Source organism: Lissotriton vulgaris, chromosome 4_1 (genome assembly GCF_964263255.1).
Source record: "Lissotriton vulgaris chromosome 4_1, aLisVul1.2, whole genome shotgun sequence".
NCBI classification, from domain to species: Eukaryota; Metazoa; Chordata; class Amphibia; order Caudata; family Salamandridae; genus Lissotriton; species Lissotriton vulgaris.
The window spans coordinates 761,307,837-761,331,945 of NC_141691.1; the positions used below are offsets into that span (position 1 = coordinate 761,307,837).

Genomic DNA, 24,109 nt, shown 5'->3' on the forward strand with positions numbered 1-24,109 from the left:
ATACATGGAGTTTAAGGATATCTTTGATCCAGTGAAAGCCAGTGTTTTGCCTCCGCACCAGTCCCATGATTTTCGCATTGACTTAATCCCAGGGGCCCCTTTGCCTAATAGCAGAGTGTATGCTCTTACTGATGACGAAACAAAATATTTAAGATCATACCTGGACAACTTATTGCAATCCGGTTTCATTCGCCATTCCACTTCTCCAGTGTCATCGCCACTCTTATTCCGAAACCGGATAAATCCCTTTGCGCTTGCATAGACTATAGAGGACTTAATAAGGCCACAATAAAAAATAAATACCCACTCCCATTAATACCAGTCCTGTTAGATCAATAACGACATTCCACGGTCTACACTAAACTAGACTTGCGAGGTGCGTATCATTTAGTAAGGGTAAAAGAAAATGATGAGTGGAAGACAGCCTTTACAACGAAATTTGGGTTATTTGAATACACCGTAATGCCTTTTGGGTTATATAATGCCCCTGCAGCATTTCAATTTTTTATCAATGAGGTTTTGCACAAATTTTTGGACATCTGCGTCATAGTATATATTGACGATATCCTCATCTACTCTAAAAATCAGGAAGAACACACACAACAAGTCAGAGCTGTCTTAGCGAAATTAAAGGAACACCAACTCTTTGCTAAGGTGGAAAAGTGTGCTTTCAATGCAAGCACAGTAGATTTTTTGGGATACTGTTGGTCACCTCAAGGAATTACCATGGACACTAAGAAAGTTAGTGCAATTAATGATTGGCCAGAACCCACTTCCATGAAAGAAATACAGAGATTTCTAGGCTTTGCCAACTTTTATAGGAGGTTTATTTCTCATTTTGCAGAAATTATGGCCCCTATTACCAAACTGCTACGGAAAGGACAACGCTTTGTTTGGAATGCTGAGGCTTCACCAGCCTTTCAGCTTTTAAAACAAAAATTCACATCAGCACCAGTCTTGAAACATCCTGACCCAGATCTTCCATTTTATGTAGAAGCAGATGCTTCACAGGTAGCACTCTGAGGAGATCTTTCTCAACGTGATCCTGTAAATGGTCAATTACATCCGATTGCATTTTATTCCCAAAAATTGCTACCGGCTGAACAAAATTACACTGTGGCTGAAAGGGAACTCAGCCATAAAAGTAGCCTTTTCTGATTGGAGACACCATTTAATGGGAGCAAAGTTCCCAATCACCATTTTTAGTGACGATAAGAACCTACAGTTCTTTGATTCTATTAAAGCACTGACACCACGTCAAATGAGGTGGTTAAATTTCTTTAGTGCCTTTGATTTCGTGATTACCTACATGCCAGGTTCGTAACAAATTCAATCAGATGTTTCATCTAGATATGGACATACTTTAGAAACAAAACAAGAAAAGAAAGGGGAACCCATTATTGCACCACTGAACATTCTAGCACCAATACAACAGAAGGATTTTATGAAAGAACTATACACAGCATATTTACAAACAGATCCTCAAGATTGGTTGAAGGGATCACATAACAATTCGACAAGGCTTGTTGTACCATGATTCCTTGCTTTATGTGCCAACCACAGACCTACAAACACAAGTTACAGCATGGCATCATGCCTCTGCCTTAGCAGGACATCCTGGTTGGGTGAAAACCTTAGAGAATGTTCGAAAACACTTTTGGTGGGCCACCATGAGTAATGATGTTAAATAATATGTCAACACCTGTCCAATATGTGCTCGTCAAAAAAAGTCTCACAAAGCCCCTGCCGGATTACTGGTACTAATGCCATCACCCGGTCAACCTTGGCACACAGTAAGTGTGGATTTTTTAGTGAACCTTCCACCTGTAAAGACATTCTCTACTGTATTGGGGATTGACGATTTGTTCAAAATGGCACATTTTTGTACCCTTAAAGAAATTGCCCACAGCAGTAAAATTTGCAGACATTTTCTTGAAAGAAGTTGTACGATTACACGTTTACCGAGCAAGATAATATCAGACCGAGGCAGTCAATTTAACTCTAGGTTTTGGAAAAGCCTTTGTGAGAAACTGAAAGTGGAGGTAGCATTGTCCACCGCTTTCCACCCTGAAACAGACGGACAGATGGAGAGAATGAATCAGACATTACTTCAAACACTACGATGTTTACTGGCAGAATACACAAGTGATTGGCTTGAGGCTTTGCCCATTGCGGTATTTGTTTATAACAATTCTGAACATGCAGCAACACACTGCACCCCATTCTATTTCATGCAGGGATATCATCCAAGATCGTTACCTATCCTTGTAGAGGAATCTCTTCTCCCAAAAGTGACTGATAGATTAACAAGTTTATGTGACATACAGGAAAAAGCCAGGAAACACTAAAGTGTGTATAAAGAACGAATGAAGAAACAAGCAGACAAACATAGATCAGAGGCACAGATATATCACGTTGGTGATAAAGTATGGCTTTCCACAAAATACTTAAACATAGAAGGGTCTCGAAAGTTGCAACCTCGCTTTATTGGCCCCTTTTGTGTTACAGCAATTGTAAACCCAGTAACGGTAAAATTGGACTTACCTAGAGAATATCCAGTACATCCTACTTTTCATGTATCTTTGCTCAAACCATATAACCCTCAGACCCGGACTGAACCCCCACCTCCACCCATCCCAATCAAAAGAAATCTAGAACATGAGGTTCGCAGTATAAAAGATGCTAAGAGAATCCGTGGGCGTTCATTTTATTTAGTACAATGGAAAGGATATGATGAAACAGTAAATTCATGGGAACCAGCCTCCTATGTACATGCCCCAAGGCTACTCAGACTGTTTTATCTAAAGAATCCTCGCTCACTAGGTGGGCTTTTGAGGGAAGCAACTGTTAGGGTCTGTGTACAACAAAGAGCTTGTCCCCTTTCCCTGAAATAACTGTCAATACTTTTGTGCTATTGTATACTCAGTATTGCATGTGATAAAAGCACGCTTTCAGGTATTGTCGTGTTTGTTAAATTATTATTGCCAAAAGGCTGGGTTTGCTTTTGCCAAAGCTTCTTGTTCATTTGTTGCCACGTGTTGTTTGTTGCCGTTATAGCCCTCTTGTACACGAGTTTGCATAATAATGAAGAGCTGCACGTCTTCCATGGTTACACTTGCAGCGCTTGTGAACGGCACCCATCACTGCCTATAAAAGACAGCCCGAGCTTAAACAGTTGCTTGTGCTCATCCTGCTTACCTGAAGATCCAGCTCCTCGACTCCTCCGGTCCTGGATTCTTCTGTTCGGGTCTTTCTCTTCCGACCTGCATCTCTCCCTCGGGGCTGGATCCAGCTCCGATTTCCTTTTGCTGTTTCCGGCAGTTCTCGGTTCCGGTCCCCCTCCAAAAGCGGAACGACCTGAAACAAAAAAGACAAAGACAAGGTTAGCAAGCAAGATTTACCCACAATTGCCAAGTAAGTTTTTTATCATACTTTTTCAAAGACTTATCCTGAAGACAGTTCAAGGATACCGGCACAGACATATTTGGTATTATCTTTGCTGGGACATTGTTGCGAAGACTATAATTTGGAATCAATATAAGATGCCTATCCAGAACAGAAAACTGCTTTTCCTCCCGGATTGTTGGAAAGACTTACACGCTGTGTTTTGACTTAAGAATACAGCGCATCATATTTAAAGATTGAGAACATTACACGCTGTGTTTTGACTTAAGAATACAGAGCATCATATTTAAAGATTTTGAGAACATTACACACTGTGTTTTGACTTAAGAATACAGCGCATCATATTTAAAGATTTTGAGAACATTATTGTGTGCTGCTTTGGGAGCATGTTTAAAGTGAGTTGAGACGCAAAACTGCTAGCCTCATCAGGATTCTAAATGTTTATGCATGACATATGTTAAACTTAAGGGTGATTCTTTTTACTTAAGTAGGATATCGCACCCTGTATGAAAACCCTGCCTGGGAGCAGAAAGACCAGGAACAGAGAGGTACATGCATGATTAGAGAAATGTGAAAACTAGTAGGAGAGAGCCAAATCGTACACTAGGGATAAGCTATAGTTATATGTCATTTTGTTTATGTTTCAAATAGGTACAACACCCAGCTCTTCTGAACTCCGGTATAAGCATCAACGGAAGCAGTGTTCTCTCTTTTTGTTATTTTATCCACTTCCCCCTTCCCTTGAGCTTCTTTTCTTAGCACAATAAGTAATCAGAGTGCTGGAATCCGAGGTTTCAGGGTGGGTACGAACTGTCTTCAAAATCCAACAGAACTATCTGGATACTCAGGTGAGCCGGAGCTTGACACGACCTTCCCTCAGTAATTTCAGGGGAGACAATTTCTCCCATTCTAGTAGATCATGTAAAAAGTATCCTTGGAGCATAAACCAAGTACTAATTGATTTCTTGACTAATGTGTTCCACGTTGCTTGCACTCAAATTGTTGTACTTTTTTTTGCTTTTGATTGCGAGACAGAGTCAAGCCATTAGAGCTAAAGCCTTCTTAAAAGTATTTCCAAAAGCTTTTTTTTATGAACTTTATTTTTTGGATTTTCAATACAAAACAAGACAAAAGGTCGGCATTGTGGTACATAGTAGCAACACCTTGTTCACACAAATCAGACAGTTCATGGCATAGAAGTATTTCCAAAAGCTTAACGTGAACAACTAGCAATAATGAACATTTGCGGCATGTGGCCCATTTCTGAAACATACACTTTAGCCACCTGTCGCTTTACCGCTGCCCACCCATGAACCCTCAAGTCGCCCTCATCTCCCTGTACCTAGGACCACTCTTGAACTCTCATCTCACTCTCACCTCTCTAAAACTCTAACCACCCCCAAGTCCTCAAGTCACTCACCTCCCTTTACCTCTACCCACCCGGAGACATCAAGTCACCCGCACATCCCTGTAACTCTGCCCACCCCTGAACCCTAAAGACATACACCTCCTTTACAGCTACCCACTTCCGAACCCTGGAATCATCCTTAACTCCCTTTACCTCTACCCACCCTGAACCTTCAAATCAACCTAACCTCCTTTAACTCTACCCCGAACCCTCAAGAAGCCCTCACTACTCTTTACCTCTACCCACCCTGGAGCGCTCAGCTGTAAGAAGTTTCTCCCTGTCGAATTGTTGCTTGACACGATTCTTCCTTCCTCCTATGCTGTTGCTTGTCTTGTGAGCCACTCCTCCCCCATGTTGCTTCCCCATGTTGCTTGCCCCATTAACTCCCACCCCTCCCCCTTTCATTGCTTGCTGACGTCCTGCCAGAAAACAAGCACCCAAAATCCTGCCAACAGGTTTCAAGATAACACAAAGACGCAAACGGTATTGTGTTGATCAAAGATACTGTTTAGTACTCCATCAATATTTAACTCTGGGCTCTGGGAATTGTTAACTCACAACTCAAGTCATAAACGCTCAGCTTGCTCAAGAGAAATAAGAAGCGATGTCACATAATCGCATAAAGCAGTTTTATCCTGATATGACACATACTCCTGCTACACTATACCTTTGAAGCATAAAAGAACAAACTCAATTCTTAGAGCTGGATTTGCAGCTTTCTTAGTTGGGAGATCAGGCAAAGCTTTGCATAGTTTACACAGCACCTGTGACAAATAGATTTGCCAACCTAATATTAGGATAATAGGCCTTATGCTCCTCCCAGTTATTGAACATCTGAGGCAAGTCACATCCGATTAACATTGTTGAAATACCAAATATCATGCACATGGTTATTACAATTTCTATCCATGAAATTAGCAAAATAGTGAGAACAAAACAGTGCAACATATCAGTGCCCAGAGGCCCTATCGGACTGTCCAAAATGGCTACCTAACTTGAGAACTCCCGTTTCTAGCCACAAAATATCCAGTCAAAATTCTCAAGGGTGTGCACCATCAGTTGACAAAGAAGAGGGCAACATATTTTCAATGGACAGCTGGAATGATACCCTTCCTACCTGCAACTTCAATGAGTAACCATGGCCTGAGCATGACGGGCTGAAACAATGTCCTGGAATTTGATGGGTGGAGAGAATGGGCAGTGGTTCCCCCCACTGACGTCCGCGTATGGATTGTCTAGCTCCTGGCCTGTCTTTCAGCCTGGGGTGACAGTGTAGGCTGCAGACCAGGGCTGAGGCAATAAGTGGAGGCCATTGAAGTCGAGACTTATGTGGGGGCCTCATTAGCCTCTACTGGCAGTAGTGTACCTGTGCTGAAGGAGGTCCTACCGGGCAGTTACACTGTGTGTGCCAGGTCAAGGACAATGGCCACCTGAAGATCCTACCCTGCAAATCCTGCTCCACCACCAAAAGGTGAGTGCTGCACAACATTACAGTATGCAATAACCGGAGATGTGTCAGGCTTGATTATGCAGCGCATTCTCCAACTTTCTATGGCATGAAGTATAGATACGTAGCAAATCCCCTACCCATCTTCCCAGCAGCCCCAAACACATCGCACCCAGTTGGAAATCAAAACCCTCTGGTAATCTATCCTCCCGGCCAAAGCGTGCCAACAACACTTTGTCGGAGACTGATCTTCGCACTCTCCTGCTCTCCTATGAACTCTTCTGTACGACCCCCATTTCACTCACACACATGCCTATCCCTTCCATCCTCGCCAACCCTCACAAGCCCTCTACTCACAACAACAGCGGAATCACAGACAATAATCTTTGTAAAGTCCCAATCATACAGGAATACACCCTTCACGCGCCACCCCCCCCCCGGCTTAAATACACACTCCTGAATCACAGATCGGCCTCTAAACACGCCACCGACATAGCCAATCTCATTACCTCTACTGAGCTGGACATGATAATTCTCACTGAAACATGGCTCACAGAATCCTCCTCGCCTCTCATCGACATCCTAGTACCCCCTAACTATGACATCATCAGGCTTGACAGGACTGGTTAGATTTGAGGAGGAATTGCATGCATACACCGGAGCAACATCACTGTAAACAGAGCTATATCCTCGGCACTTCCTTCCTGTGAATACATAAGCCTCAACATCAGCAGTAATGGCAAACCGGTCTGCTCGCTACACATCATATATCACCCACCTGGTGACAACCTCCCATTCACTGAACTCCTCATGGACTTGATCACAACTCACCCTGGTCGACAAAACGCCCAAATCTTCCTGGGCGACTTTAAACTCCACTGGAACGATCCCAACGAAACAGTGGTCAACAGTCTCAAGAAATTCCTGAACGCCTTAGACATCCACCAAATTTGCAACAGCCCTGCACACAATAAAGGCGCCACTCTGGACTTAATAATCTCTAAGAGCGATTCCACTCACTTGGAGTTGATCCTCCCCTGTGATTGATCAGACCATCACATCATCACCTTCTTCATCAATGAAACAGTCAAACTTAACGCAGCCCAATCCACAAAACCTAAAGTATGGGAAAGAGACTGGAAAAAACTCAACCCAAACATGCTACCTACTTCAAGCCAGAACCTACTTCTACCCCCCCACTGGGTCCTCCGATGTACATAATCTTACCAACCACTACCTCAACTCTAGGACCTCGATTATTAACAAATTTGTTCCCCTGCAACTAAAAAGAGTTTCCACTAAAATCTCTAAACCCTGGTTCAATGATCTTCTTAACGAAGACAGACGCTCTCTTAGAACTGCTGAACGCAACTGGAGATTGGTACCATCCGCCAAGCTCCTCATGACTCTAAAAAGAAAGAGAAATTCCTACTATCGAAAGGTCAAGCGGACCAAAGCAGTCTTCTTCAGCCAACAACTTTACCAGGCAAGAAATCGTCCCAATTTTTTTTGGGAATTAATCAAAACTCAATCTAAGGACCAACCTCAATGCCCACAAGATCGGACTCAACCTCAACCCACATATGAAGACTTTTCTAACTACTTTAATACAAAGACTGAGAACATCAAGAAAAATCTCATCAATGATCTAAACTCTCACTCCTGCCCGCTCGCCAAAACTTCTCTATCCACTATCTCAACACAACAAATCCCGTCTAAGGTTGCTCTAAAAAAACAACGCAGCTTGGTCATCTTTTTACACCTATTCTGAAGACGCGATAGGCAAATTTCTCAATTCCCTGAAGCCTTCCAATCACCTCAGTGACCCTCTCCCCGCAAATGCGGTTAAAGATCTTACCCCTTGGCTACTGCCTCTCTGGACCAAAAGTATAAACAATTCTCTTCTACAAGGTTGCAACCCTGACTCCCTTAAGGTAGGGCAGATTTCTCCCATCCTTAAGAAACCCACAGCTGACCCCACGGACCTAAACAACTATCGCCCTATCTCCAATATTCCCACCCTGGCCAAACTTCTGGAAAAATGTGTTCACCATCAAATGACAACGCATATTGATCACTTCAACGTTCTCAACAATCACCAATCCAGCTTCCGGGCAAACCACAGCACGCAATCAGCCATGGCACACATCATTGATGATGCACTCCGAATACTAGATCAAAACGAAGCATGCCTTCTGATCCTGCTAGACCTCTCCTCAGCGTTCGACACAGTTAAACACGAGAACTTGATTGATCTGTTGAAGCACAGAATGGGTCTACCAGGATCAGTGCTCGACTGGTTTACCTCTTATGCAAAACCGGACTCAAAAATTCAAAGTCAACACCCTGTCCAAATCTATTCCAGTTACGCTAGGAGTCCCACAAGTTTCCTCCCTATCCCCTACACTCTTTAACTTTTCATGGAACCACTTACTGATCTGCTACAAGTGTCCAACGTGCAATTTCACATGTACGCTGACAATACCCAACTGTACCTCAAGATCAACACCCTTGACGACATTAATCTGCTTAACACCACTCTTAAGTCCACCCAAACATGGCTGGCAGAAAATCACCTCAAATTGAATGCCTCGAAAACTGAATTCCTCCTGATTGCCCCACCTGTCAAAGTCCCGATAATGCACAATTGGATCAAACAGCTTACAGCACTCAACGTTCAACCAACCATTGTGGATTCAGTGAAATCATTGGGTATAACTCTGGACTGCAACCTCAATATGCAGAAACGCATTCATAACTCCACGAAGGGAGCAAACTTTCAGATTAATACACTAAGGAAGTCGAAACCCTTCCTACCTCCAAATTACTTCAAAATGGCAGTTCAAGCTTTAGTTCTACATGTGGTTGGACTATGGAAGTGTCTCTCTATGTGGTCTCCTCAAAGCTATTACAGCTCCTCTAAGAGCCGCCACCAACGCAGCTGCAAGACTCATCACGGGCTCGAAAAGAAGGTCCCACATCTCCCCTGACCTAAAATCTCTAAACTGGCTGCCATTTGAAGCCAGAATTCACCTGAAAATAGCCTGCATGACACACAAGGCCTTACATCACCATGCTCCCAGCTATCTCACACGAAAACTCACAATATCCGGGGGGGAACAGATCCACAAGAAGTGCGGAAAATCTCCTTTTGAAACCAAAAAAAATTCAACAAGAAAAAAAACGTACAAACGATCATTCTCAGGAATGGCACCCAGGATATGGAATGCCTTTCCACCGGAAATAAGACTGAACCCCTCCACCTCATCCTTCAAGTTGGAAGTAAAAGGAATCCTTATGGCAAAATTCACCTAAACATAATCCCAGGTTTTCGCGACCTTGCTTCGTCAGCCCGCCCTTGCTCTGCACCTTACCGCTTTGCTGTTTGTATACTCAACAATTTGCTATATTTATTTAATTTATTTATTTTTCTCATTATACTACTATGACTCACCAGGCTGCTCCTGTTCTGCACCATGTTGTTTTACTTTTGGCTTCAAGAAAAATGCTGTGCTCTATGCTCTGTCAATGTATGATATAACTAAACTCATCTACTGTCAAGTGATCTGATACACGCAAGGGTCTTGTCCACGCTCTATAAAACTTTCAAATATTATTATTATTATTATTATTATTATTATTATTAATAATAATAATAATAATATTAATAATAATATTAATAATAATAATAATAATATTAATAATAATATCTGCTATAGAAGGCCTACATATGACCCATACTATACTTACAGAAGCCCTTCTGTTACAGCACGGATTCTGCCCCATGGAGTATGGTACAAACCTAGGCACTACTTCCCTCAGGTGCTCAGCATGTGCAAAAGTGATCCCAAGCAGAATAAACTCACCTTTGAGAACAGTCACTCGGCTAAGGCACCAGTTAACAATGCTGCTATTGTACCGGACATGGGTGAGAAGGGGGTCTGTTGCCCAGAACCATTCGAGCTAGGACTTGTGAGAATTCTGATGGAAATGCGAACTAGCCTCCAAACGATAGATGGGAAAATGTACCACCTTGCAGCCTACCTAGCCAAATGAAAGAAAGTCTAGATAACCATGGCCTTACCACTGACGATGCCAAACCATTTGCTAAACTTCGGACTAAGAATCGCACTTCACTGGTCTGGCACAGACCACAGACATGGAGAAAATGGAAACTTGTCGAAAATCTATTTGGTGATATATTTGTAAGTCACAACTTCTCTGATCCATTTGTTGTTGAGAGGGTCCGCAGACTTCCTTGGCCCTATACCTCATCTGGTGCTCTGAATAGCCCAATTGTGGCAAGTCTCCTAAATAACAGAGAAAGAGACATGGGTTTGAAGCTCGCCCGAGAGAAGTTACTGGATTTTAAAGGAGATGCTCTCCCAGTGAACCCAGATTTCGCTACTGCCATGCACGAAGCTAAGCATGCATTCACATATGAAAAAGCTTATTTGATCCTTGAACATCCCCAATGGTATGATATGTCCTGCCGGAAAAGCCTTTGTGAGAAACTGAAAGTGGAGGTAGCATTGTCCACCGCTTTCCACCCTGAAACAACATTACAGTATGGATGGAGAGCATGAATCAAACATTACTTCAAACACTACGATGTTTATTGGCAGAATACACAAGTGATTGGCTTGAGGCTTTGCGTATTGCGGAATTTGTTTATAACAATTCTGAACATGCAGCAACACACTGCACCCCATTCTCTTTCATGCAGGGTTATCATCCAAGATAGTTACCTATCCTTGTAGAGGAATCTCTTCTCCCAAAAGTGACTGACAGATTAACAAGTTTATGTGACATACAGGAAAAAGCCAGGAAACATTTAAGTGTGTATAAAGAACTAATGAAGAAACAAGCAGACAAACATAGATCAGAGGCACCGATATATCAGGTTGGTGATAAAGTATGGCTTTCCACAAAATACTTAAACATAGAAGGGTCTCGAAAGTTGCAACCTCGCTTTATTGGCCCCTTTTGTGTTACAGCAATTGTAAACCCAGTAACGGTAAAATTGGACTTACCCAGAGAATATCCAGTACATCCTACTTTTCATGTATCTTTGCTCAAACCATATAACCCTCAGACCCGGACTGAACCTCCACCTCCACCCATCCCAATCAAAGGAAATCTAGAATATGAGGTTCGCAGTATATAAAGTTGCTAAGAGAATCCATGGGCGTTTGTTTTATTTAGTACAATGGAAAGGATATGACGAAACAGTAAATTCATGGGAACCAGCCTCCTATGTACATGTCCTAAGGCTACTCAGACTGTTTTATCTAAAAAATCCAGAGAAACCTCGCCCAGTAGGGGGGCTTTTGAGGGCGGCGACTGTTAGGGTCTGTGTACAGCAAAGAGCTTGTCCCCTTTCCCTGAAATAACTGTCTATACTTTTGTGCTATTGTATACTCCGTATTGCATGTGATAAATTCACGCTTTCAGGTATTGTCGGTTTTGTTAAATTATTATTGCCAAAAATGCTGGGTTTGCTTTTGCCAAAGCTTCTTGTTCATTTGTTGCCACATGTTTGTTGCTGTTATAGCCCTCTCGTACACGAGTTTGCATATTAATGAAGCGCTGCACGTCTTCCATGGTTACACTTGCAGTGCTTGTGAACCGCACCCATCGCTGCCTATAAAAGACAGCCCGAGGGTTAACAGTTGCTTGTGCTCGTCCTACCTTCCCGCTTACCTGAAGATCCCGCTCCTTGACTCCTCCGGTCCTGGATTCTTCTGTTCGGGCCCTTCTCTTCCGACCTGCATCTCTCCCTCGAGGCTGGATCCGGCTCAGATTTCCTTTTGCGGTTTGCGGCGATTTTTGGTTCCGGTCCCCCTCCAAAAGCGGAACCACCTGAAACAAAAAAGACAAAGACAAGGTTAGCAAGCAAGATTTACCCACGATTGCCAAGTAAGTTATTTATCATACTTTTTCAAAGACTTATCCTGAAGACCGTTCAAGGATACCGGCACAGACATATTTGGTATGATCTTTGCTGGGACATTGCTGCTAGGACTATAATTTGGAATAGATATAAGGCGCATATCTAGAACAGAAAACTGCTTTTCCTCCCTGATTGTAGGAAAGACTTACACGCTGTATTTTGACTTAGGAATACAGCGCATCATATTTAAAGATTGAGAACATTATTGTGTGCTGCTTTTGGAGCATGTTTAAAGTGAGTTGAGACGCAAAACTGCTAGCCTCATCAGTATTATAAATGTTTATGCATGACATATGTTAAACTTAAGGGTGATTCTTTTTACTTGAGTAGGATATCGCACCTTGTATGAAAACCCTGCCTGGGAGCAGAAAGACCAGGAACAGAGAGGTACATGCATGATTAGAGAATTTTGAAAACTAGTAGGAGAGAGCTAAATCGTAGACTAGGGATAGGTTATACTTCTATGTCACTTTGTTTATGTTTCAAGTAGGTACAACACCCAGCTCGTCTGAACTCCAGTATAAGCCTCAGCAGGAGCAGTGTTATCTCTCTTTTTGTTATTTTATCCACTTCCCCCTTTCCTTGAGCTTCTTTTCTTAGCACACTGTAAGTAATCAGAGTGCTGGAATCAGAGGTTTCAGGGTGGGTACGAACTGTCTTCAAAATCCAATAGAACTATCTGGATACTCAGGTGAGCCTAACCTTGACACAACCTTCCCTCAGCAATTTCAGGGGAGATAATTTCTCCCGTTCTAGTAGATCATGTAAAAAGTATCCTTGGAGCATGAACAAAGTACTAATTGATTTCTTGACTAATGTGTTTCCACGTTGCTTGCACTCAGATTGTTGAACTTTTTTTTTTGCTTTTGATTGCAAGACAGTGTCAAGCCATTAGAGCTAAAGCCTTCTTAAAAGTATTTCCAAAAGCTTAACGTGAACAACTAGCAATAATGAACCTTTGTGGCATGTGGCCAATTTCTGAAACATACACTTTAGCCACCTGTCGCTTTACCGCTGCCAACCCCTGAACCCTCAAGTCACCCTCATCTCCCTGTACCTAGGACCACTCTTGAACCCTCATCTCAATCTCACCTCTCTATACCTCTAACCACCCCCAAGTCCTCAAGTCACTCTCACACCTCCCTTTACCTCTCCCACCCGGAGACCTCAAGTCAGCCGCACATCCCTGTAACTCTGCCCACCCCTGAAACCTAAATTTATTCACCTCCTTTTATAGCTACCCTTTTCCGAACCCTGGAATCATCCTTAACTCCTTTTACCTCTACCCACCCCGAACTTCCAAATCAACCTCACCTCCTTTACCTCTACCCCCAAACCCTCAAGAAGCCCTCACTACTCTTTACCTCTACCCACCCTGGAACGCTCAGCTTGAAGAAGTTTGTTTTCCCCCGTTTATTCGCACACCCTTTCTCCCTGTCGAATTGTTGCTTGACACGATTCTTCCTTCCTCCTATGCTGTTGCTTGTCTTGTGAGCCACTCCTCCCCACCATGTTGCTTGCCCCATTAACCCCCACCCCTCCCCCTTTCATTTCTTGCTGACGTCCTGCCAGAAAACAAGCACCCAAAATCCTGTCAACAGGTTTCAAGATAACACAAAGATGCAAAGGGCATTGTGTTGATCAAAGATACTGTTTAGTACTCCATCAATATTTAACTCTGGGCTCAGTTGAAATGCCTGACAAGATACACCCAAACTGATCTCGTAAAATAAAGAGCACATAAGGGTGCATATTATTTTTTTCCAGCTAAGTTTAAACTTTGACAAATCCTATTTTTGCCGTATTAATTGATTACTTTTCCCTAGCAATCACATTTCTGTCAACTTGGACATTTAAATAAATTTCTCCTGCCACTCTTATTTATGCATTTAAAGATCTTTGAAATCAGTGGTTTTCCGTGATTGCCTTTAAAGAATTGTTAACTCACAACTCAAGTCATAAACGCTCAGCTTGCTCAAGAGAAAAAAGAAGAGATGTCACATGATCGCATAAAGCAGTTTTATTCTGACATGACACATGCTACACTATACCTTTGAAGCATAAAAGAACAAACTCTTAATTCTTAGAGCTGGATGTACAGCTTTCTTGGTCGGAAGATCAGGCAAAGCTTTTCATAGTTTACACAGCACCTGTGACAAATTTGCCAACCTAATATTAGGATAATAGGCCTTATGCTCCTCCAAGTTATTGAACATCTGAGGCAAGTCACACCAGATTAACATTGTTGAAATACCAAATATCATGCACATGGTCATTACAATTTCTATCCATGAAATTAGCAAAATAGTGAAAACAAAACAGTTCACCCGCCTGTCAAAAGTCAACATATCAGCGCCCAGTGGCCTTATGTGACTGTCCTAAATAGCTACCTAACTTGAGAACGCCCGTTTCTAGCCACAAAATATCCAGACAAAATTCTCAAGGGTGTGCACCATCAGCTGACAAAGCAGAGGGCAACATATTTCCAATGGACAGCTGGAATGATCCCTTTCCACCTGCAACTTCAATGAGTAACCATGGCCTGAGCATGACAGGCTGAAACAATGTCCTGGAATATGATGGGTGCAGAGAATGGGCAGTGGTTCCCCCCACTGAGGTCCGCGTATGGATTGTCTAGCTCCTGGCTGGTCTTTCAGCCTGGGGTGACAGTGTTGGCTGCAGACCAGGGCTGAGGCCAGTGAAGTTGAGACTAATGTGGGGGCCTCATTAGCCTCTGCTGGCAGGAGTGTACCTGTGCTGAGGGAGGTCCTACCGGGCAGTTTCACTGTGTGTGCCAGGTCAAGGGCAATGGCCACCTGAAGATCCTACCCTGCAAATCCTGCTCCTCCATCAAAAGGTGAGTGCTACACAACATTACAATATGCAAACACCAGAGATGTGTCAGGCTTGATTATGCAGCGCATTCTCCAACTTTCTATGGCATGAAGTATAGATACATAGCAAATTCCCTACCCATCTTCCCAGCACCCCCAAACACATCGCACCCAGTTGGAAATCAATACCCTCCGGTAATCTATCCTCCCGGCCAACGCGTGCCAACAACACTTTATCGGAGACCAATCTTCGCACTCTCCTGCTCTCCTATGAACTCTTCTGTACGACCCCAGTTTCACTCACACACATGCCTATCCCTTCCATCCTCGCCAACCCTAACAGGCCCTCTACTCAACAACAGAGGAATCACTGACAATCTTTGTAAAGTCCAAATCATTCAGAAATACACCCTTCCCGCTCCACCCCCCAGCTTAAATACACACTCCTGAATGGCAGATCGGCCTCTAAACACGCCACAGAATCCTCCTCGCCTCTCATCGACATCCTACTACCCCCTAACTATGACATCATCAGGCTTGACAGGACTGGTAAGATTGCAGGAGGTATTGCATGCATACACCGGAGCAACATCACTGTAAACAGAGCTATATCCTCGGCACTCCCTTCCTGTGAATACATAAGCCCAACATTAGCAGTAGTGGCAAACCTGTCTGCTCGCTACACATCATACATCACCCACCTGGTGACAACCTCCCATTCACTGAACTCCTCATGGACTTGATCAGAACTCACCCTGGTCGACAAAACTCCCAAATCTTCCTGGGCGACTTTAACCTCCACTGGAACGATCCCAAGGACACAGTGGTCAACAGTATCAAGAATTTCCTGAACGCCTTAGACCTCAACCAAATTTGCAAAAGCCCTACACACAATAGAGGTGACACTCTGGACTTAATAATCTCTAAGAGCGATTCCACTCACTTGGAGTTGATCCTCCCCTGTGATTGGTCAGACCATCACATCACCTTCTTCATCAATGAAACAGTCAAACTTAATGCGGCCCAATCCACAAAACCTAAAGTATGGAAAAGAGACTGGAAAAAACTCAACCCAAACATGCTACCAACTTCAAGCCAGAACCTACTTCTATGCCCCACTGGGTCCTCCGATGTACATAATCTTACCAACCACTACCTCAACTCTATGACCTTGATTATTAACAAATTTATTCCCCTGCAACTAAAAAGAGTTTCCACTAAATTCTCTAAACCCTGGTTCAATGATCTATGAGAGCGTCTGTCCTCGTTAAGAAGAACTACTGAACGCAACTGGAGATCGGTACCATCCGCCAAGCTCCTCATGACTCTAAAAAGAAAAAGAAATTCCTACTATCGAAAGGCCAAGCGGACCAAAGCAGTCTTCTTCAGCCAACAACTTTATCAGGCAAGAAACAGTCCCCAAAAACTTTTTGAATTAATCAAAACTCAATCTAAGGACCAACCTCAACGCCCACAAGATCGGACTCAACCTCAACCCACATGTGGAGACTTTTCTAACTACTTTAATACAAAGACTGAGAACATCAAGAAAGATCTCAATGATATAAACTCTCACTCCTGCCCGCTCACCAAAACTTCTCTATCCACTATCTCAACACAACAAATCACGTCTAAGGTTGCTCTAAAAAAAGAAAATGCGGCTTGGTCATCTTTTTACACCTATTCTGAAGACGCTATAGGCAAATTTCTCAATTCCCTGAAGACTTCCAATCACCTCAGTGACCCTCTCCCCGCAAATGCGGTTAAAGATCTTACCCCTTGGCTACTGCCTCTCTGGACCAAAATCATAAACAGTTCACTTCTACAAGGTTGCATCCCTGACTCCCTTAAGGTGGGGCAGATTTCTCACATCCTTAAGAAACCGCCAGCTGACCCCGCGGACCTAAACAACTATCGCTATATCTCCAATATTCCTACCCTGGCCAAACCTCTGGAAAAATGTGTTCACCATCAAATGACAACCCATATTGATCACTTCAACCTTCTCAACAATCCCCAATCGGGCTTCCGGGCAAACCACAGCACAGAATCAGCCATTGCACACATCATTGATGATGCACTCCAAATACTGGATCAAAATGAAGCATGCCTTCTGATCCTGCTAGACCTCTCCTCAGTGTTCGACACAGTCAAACACGAGAACTTGATTGATCTGTTGAAGCACAGAATGGGTCCATCAGGATCAGTGCTCAACTGGTTTACCTCTTTTATGCAAAACCGGACTCAAAAATTCAAAGTCAACCACACCCTGTCCAAATCTATTCCAGTTACGCTAGGAGTCCCACAAGATTCCGCTCTATCCCCTGCACTCTTTAACTTATTCATGGAACCACTCACTGATCTGTTACAAGCATCCAACGTGCAATTTCACATGTACGCTGACAATACCCAACTGTACCTCAAGATCAACACCCTTGACGACATTAATCTGCTTAACACCACTCTTAAGTCCACCCAAACATGGCTGGCAGAAAATCACCTCAAATTGAATGCCTCGAAAACTGAATTCCTCCTAATTGCCCCACCTGTCAAAGTCCCGATAATGCACAATTGGATCAAACAGCTTACAGCACTCAACGTTCAACCAACCATTGTGGATTCAGTGAAATCATTGGGTATAACTCTGGACTGCAACCTCAATATGCAGAAACACATTAATAACTCCACGAAGGGGGCAAACTTTCAGATTAATACACTAAGGAAGTCGAAACCCTTGCTACCTCCAAATTACTTCAAAATGGCGGTTCAAGCTTTAGTTCTACCACGGTTGGACTCTGGAAGTGTCGCTCTATGCGGTCTCCCCAAAGCCATTACAGCTCCTCAAAGAGCCGCCACCAACGCAGCAGCAATACTCAGTACTGGCTCAAAAAGAAGGTCCCACATCTCCCCGGTGACAAAAATCTCTAAACTGGCTGCCATTTGAAGCCAGAATTCACCTGAAAATAGCCTGCATGACACACAAGGCCTTACATTACCATGCTCCCAGCTATCTCACAAAAAAACTCACAATATCCGGGGGAACAAATCCACAAGAAGTGTGGAAAACCTCAGTTTGAAACCACAAAAATTAAAAAAAAAAAAAAAAAAAACACTTACAAACTATCATGCTCAGGAATGGCACCCAGGATATGGAATGCCCTTCCACCGGAAATAAGACTGAACCCCTCCACCTCATCCTTCAAGTTGGAAGTGAAAGGAATCCTTATGGCAAAGTTCACCTGAACATAATCCCAGGTTTTCGCGACCTTGCTTCATCAGCCCGCCCTTGCTCTGCACCTTACCGCTTTGCTGTTTGTATACTCAAAGATTTACTATATTTATTTTTATTTTTTTCCTCATTATACTACTATGACTCACCAGGCTGCTCCTGTTCTGCACCATGTTGTTTTACTTATGGCTTCATGAATAATGCTGTGCTCAATGCTCTGTCAATGTATGATATAACTAAACTCATCTACTGTAAAGCGCTCCGATACACGCAAGGGTCTAGTCCGCACTCTATAAAACGTATTATTATTATTATTATTATTGTTATCTGCTATAGAAGGCCGACATATGACCCATATTATACTTACAGAAGCCCTTCTGTTACAGCACGGATTGTGCCCCATGGAGTGTGGCACAAACCTAGGCACTTCTTCCCTCAGGTGCTCGGCATGTGCAAAAGTGATCCCAAGCAGAATAAACTCACCTTTGACAACAGTCACTCGACTAAAGCCCCAGTTAACAATACTGCTAATGTACCGGACATGGGTGAGGAGGGGGCCTGTTGCCCAGAACCAATCGGGCTAGGACTTGTGAGAACTTCTGATGGAAATGCGAACTAGCCTCCAAACGATAGATGGGAAAATGTACCACCTTGTAGCCTACCTAGCCAAATGAATGAAAGTCTAGATAACCATGGCCTTACCACTGACTATGCCAAACCATTCGCTAAAATTCGGACTAAGAAGCGCACTACACTGGTCTGGCACAGACCACAGACATGGAGAAAATGGAAACTTGTCCAAAATCTATTTGGTGATATATTTGTCAGTCACAACTTCTCTGATCCATTTGTTGTTGAGAGGGTCCGCAGATTCCCTTGGCCCTAGACCTCATCTGCTGCTCTGAATAGCCCAATTGTTGCAAACCTCCTAAATTACAGAGAAAGAGACATGGGTTTGAAGCTCGCCCGAGAGAAGAAGTTACTGGATTTTAAAGGAGATGCTCTCCCAGTGAACCCAGACTTCGCCACTGCCATGCACGAAGCTAAGCATGCATTCACATATGAAAAAGCTTATTTGATCCTTGGACATCCGCAATGGTATATGTCCTGCCGGGCTTTGACTACAGCTGGAGTGCTGGGCCATGTTCTTCAACTGTCCTAAAGAAGCTAGGAGGTTTGTTAAATCTTAATTCGGCAGACGTCCACTCAACTGCAAAGATGACACGCAGTGAGAGAAATGCTATGAGGGAGTGGATGCCATTAGTGTTATATCTTTTATCTTCTTGATATTGCCCTGCTTGAGTAACGTTTCACAATTAATCAGAAGAGAATATGTGTGATTGATTGAAAGGGCATGTTTCTAATGTCATTTTCTGCATAGTGATTACCAAGTATTGCATGAATATCCTTGCAGTATTTAATCTAAGTACTGACTTTGGTCATGCAGTATTTCTTATTGATCAATGAAGAGTTTCTAGAAGGTACAAAAAGAGGAGTCCATTCATTATTGTTGTTCAAAATAATACAATCTCACAAAATGAAATAGCTGTATGTGAATCAATGCAACCAGCCAGACAAGCGTGTGCAAGTCTATGGTGAAGGTGAGATATCCAGAAGAGCTCTGTCCTGGCCCCTGTGGGCAGACCAGGCTTTCATCAGGTGAAAAGATAACCAACAAAAATGGAAATTTGGACAGTTTGACGATTACCACATAAACATGTACACTTCTAAAATTACTTATACCGTGGGATGAAGTGAGAAATACCTGGCTGAGATCCCTCTAACCTGGGTGGAAGGGGAAACGCTGGACTACATGCTTGACGCAGTATTCCCTGGTAAGGGGTGCCCGCCGCTGTAAATACTGCCATTTTAAAACTAGGTATGGCCAAGGAGAGCAGATCACTCAGGCCATGTTCCTTGCTAAATAGTGACAATGATATAACTGATGGGGGTACTTCTTATGGACTGAACAAATTAACATGGAAACTAATCCTAAATGACCTGGCAGATTGTATTCCCTCTTATAATTTGCATACATGGTTTGCACAGATTCATTGGATTTGCCTGGAGAGTCATGTAGTCTGTTTCTTCAAATGTCGAAAAGACACTGGACTCTTGAAGCCCATTTTTGCTGGCAGTGATTCGTAGGATAAGCCTGGGTAGATATATATATTTTGCACAGCTTGTCAGTCTGTTCTATGCCGTTCCCCCAGCTTGCGTGAGAATCAGTGCATGTGTATATCCCCCCTCTTAAAAATTGGCATGGACGTATAGCAAGGTGGCTTTCTCGTTGATTGAGAACCCTATACAGATAGGCATTGAATTCTGTACGTGGCGGTTCCCATTGCCACTCTATGCAGACGACATACTACTGTTTGGCAAAATATATGGAACACAAACTTGAAGAAAATAATATGGGATATTGTACAATTTGGTGACATACTAGGCCACAGGAGCAATTGAGGCAAGTCTGGGATGTTGCAGCTTACTGATGGTGCTGTAAGCAAGTGCTGGAGTATCCTCCGACTTGGAGGGAAGACTCCATTCAATACCTGTGTATTCTTGTCAGAGACAGCAAAATGGCTCTTGAATACAGCTATGGCCCTGCAGTTGAAAAACTGATCATGCAAATAGAGAGAAGGGTCAAGTTAGCTCCGGCAGAACTGAACTCGCATGGCCCACGTTTCTATACTTATTCACAAATGTACCTATAGCACGAGGTAAACAACGCCCCACATTTACCTTTTGAGAAAGATCAAACAGAAGTGGGGACTGCACAAAGTATTGCCATTGAAACGTCCTATACCATGCAAATACATAGAAATGGGTGCACACACACTAGGTGATCTGGACAGCTGCAAATAAAGTTGGCAAAACAAAAAGGTATACTGTCGAGAAAAGCCCACTGCTGATAACCCTGCACTTCTTCTGACATTGGAGTAGTTGTCAATCATTCTTTTATTGCTAAAGTTAATAAACACCATCAGAATATTACATCGCACATAAACTTATAAAATCTCAGCAGATAGATAAGTGGTTGCCTACAAAAACTACAAGACACTGACGACAAATTCATAAGATGATACAACTCTTTCCTAATGGCAGATGTATTATGACTGAACACTCTCGCAAAGCTGATCCACTAGACAGATTTACATACGTTCCAATACGACAGGAACAATCCCCTGAGAACCAGAGGAATTCTACCCACTGACCACATATTTATACAACAAACTCTAAGAGATGGATTGCTGGGCTATATAAATTTTGTAAAGACAAATGACTCTTCCTGAATGAACCGCATAAAAAATTGAGTTTGCCTGGTATTTTAGGGTCCCGTAGATGCAACCCCATTTTGATTACAAATTGATATTAATCCAACTATTTTTAGCCATTACTTGTATACAGAAGATCACAATTGCTTCGCCTTATGTTCCGGTCATCAATAGGTGGAAGTCGGTGATTAATCTGAAACCTTAATCTTATATTAAAAGAAAGAACTAGAGAACTCCGATTAATTAAATATTAAGTAGAGAAATCAGATTTGAAAAATGATAAGGGTTTGGAGCAGGGGGGGAACTAAAGTTAAGTCAGCAGATTCTTGAAGACTGACCTTGGACGGGGCATGGAACATTCCATTGCTAGCCCATGTTAAGGCATCTATTCTATCGTTTAGGTAGGCCTGATGTTTTTTTGAACCCAAATGCTCTCTTCACTCTTGAGCCGGGAGTGTTAAAAGCCTGTTTCTGGAACGCTCCCGCTTGGACAGAGAAAGCCTAGAACTCTAGAAGCCAGCAGTTAGTGGTCACGTGCTTTTAAGAACTGTACAGGGTTTGGAGCCATACTTGGGCCTGGTTCGCTCGCAGCATAATAGGTTCTTACTAGACAGGTTTAGGTGTAATCACCTGCATCATTTTTAGGCCTCACGGAGCGGGTGGGCCCGGCCGGAGGGAAGAAAATCCTGTGGCTGCGCCAAAGTGTCTCCACAGGATTTACTTCACTGTACTATGTTTTGCTCTTATTATTGCTGGATGAGGAAGGGTTTTTTAATCCCTTCGCACAAAACATTGCAAGTTAGGCCCGTCTTCTTGTATTCACAGATGCTACCCACGGTCCAGGTCATTTTGACTGTTTTCTCTTTTTTACGGGATGTTTGGGCATTGAGGGAATCGAGACTGGACTAATTGTTTTATGTGTTTCCTGTTTTTATAAGCAACTTCACTTTTGTTTTTTTTATTGTCTCTGGATAAACTTGATTTTACCACATGGAGTTGCACTCTTTTATGGTGATTTTATTTACTGAATAAAGAAATATTGATTGAGTAATTTACCTGTACCAGAGGATATCACAGGTTGGTATGGTACACATTTAAACATTACAGTAATTATTATACCCTTCACTGGAATATAATGAAGAATTACTCTGGTTGTATAATCATGAAATCGATTACTGAAAGAAAAAAAATACTCATATCTTACCGTGTTTTATGTAACAGATAATTACACCAGTTACTTTATCATGCAATACATTATGGAAGATTACTTTACCTCATATTGCATTCCAGGAGCTTATTATGGTTATTTTTCTCTGCATTAGATTACAGATAATGAATCCATTACGTTGCCCAAAGCTTAATGACATTATAGGAGATAACTTTCCCTTGCATAGATTACAGATGGTTACTTTGATTGTTTTACCGCACATTGGATTACCAAAGAGATTAGTCAAATTGTTTTACCTTGCATAACATGAAAGAGGGAGATTACTAAACACAAATGTATTGTTGAGTTAAAACACCACCTGTAATGTATTGGATTACAGAAAGAGATTCATTTATGTGCAATGGGTTAGGAAGGACATTTCACAGAGTAATTTACTCCACATTAGATTATAGGAGATTACACAAACTACAGCACACTACACACGATACCAAAGATTAGTAGTTATTTTGCTCTACATTAATTCACAGTATCATGGTAGTCACTTTCTTTCTCCAGCATCTATGAAATACTGAAAGGAATAAAATGCTTTCAAAAGCATCATGTTAAGGTGTCCCTCATCAGTGAACACTTTGTATGGTGTGTCTGAACGCAGACCACGACATCCAGCTGGAGGAGCAGAGGACGACAATTCTCGCTCCGGTGCCTACTCGATTCACGGGTTCACACTCTGCGACTCTGGGCAATAGCTTGCTTAATCTCAACAACGGCCCCTCGCGGCGGGATGCCTGGCTTTCGCCTTGCGGATACCCTGCCGGGGTTATCTCACAGGGGAATACCAGGACGGGTTCTCTAAGCAAGCGCTTAGAAACCGCTCGGTGATTTGTGCTATATAAATTCCTGTACATTTACATTTACATTTACATGCATAGCCGCCTTCATGCCCTGTACAGCAATGCCTGTGCTGCACTCCTCTCTGGAAGCAGAGGAGGCCATATCTCTCCCAAGGTTGCTAGGACTTTGGAGGACAGAAATACATGTTTTATCCTGTGTGACCATGAGGGCAAATTGAACATTAACCTACATCAGGCTGGGACTGGGAGACAAAAGCAGCCCCGGCAAAACTGCTCAAACCAACATTTTTCCCTTCCTTCCCTCCCTCTTGCCATCCAAGCATCCTCTGTCTCTCCCCTCTCTATGCTCACTCACTGACCCCTCTCGCACACATCTCACTCACTCACTCACCCACCTCTCACTCACTCACTCACTCACCCACCTCTCACTCACTCACTCACCCACCTCTCACTAACTCACTCACTCACCCACCTCTCACTCACTCACTCACCCACCCACCTCTCACTCACTCACTCACCCACCCACCTCTCACTCACTC

The 24,109-nt window shown here is 42.9% G+C and overlaps 1 protein-coding gene across 1 annotated transcript in view; it reads right to left on the reverse strand.

The window, feature by feature from the left end:
* LOC147722547 (serpin B6-like) overlaps positions 1–24,109 on the reverse strand; it is a 482,090-nt gene that overhangs the window by 417,629 nt on the left and 40,352 nt on the right. Inside the window, exons 2-3 of the mRNA XM_086965072.1 lie at positions 11,964–12,122; positions 3,199–3,357 (exon numbers count right to left, since the gene is read on the reverse strand). Of these exons, the coding sequence (XP_086821198.1) occupies positions 3,199–3,357; positions 11,964–12,034 (230 nt within the window). The 5' untranslated portion in view covers positions 12,035–12,122. The remainder of the gene's footprint in view (positions 1–3,198; positions 3,358–11,963; positions 12,123–24,109) is intronic.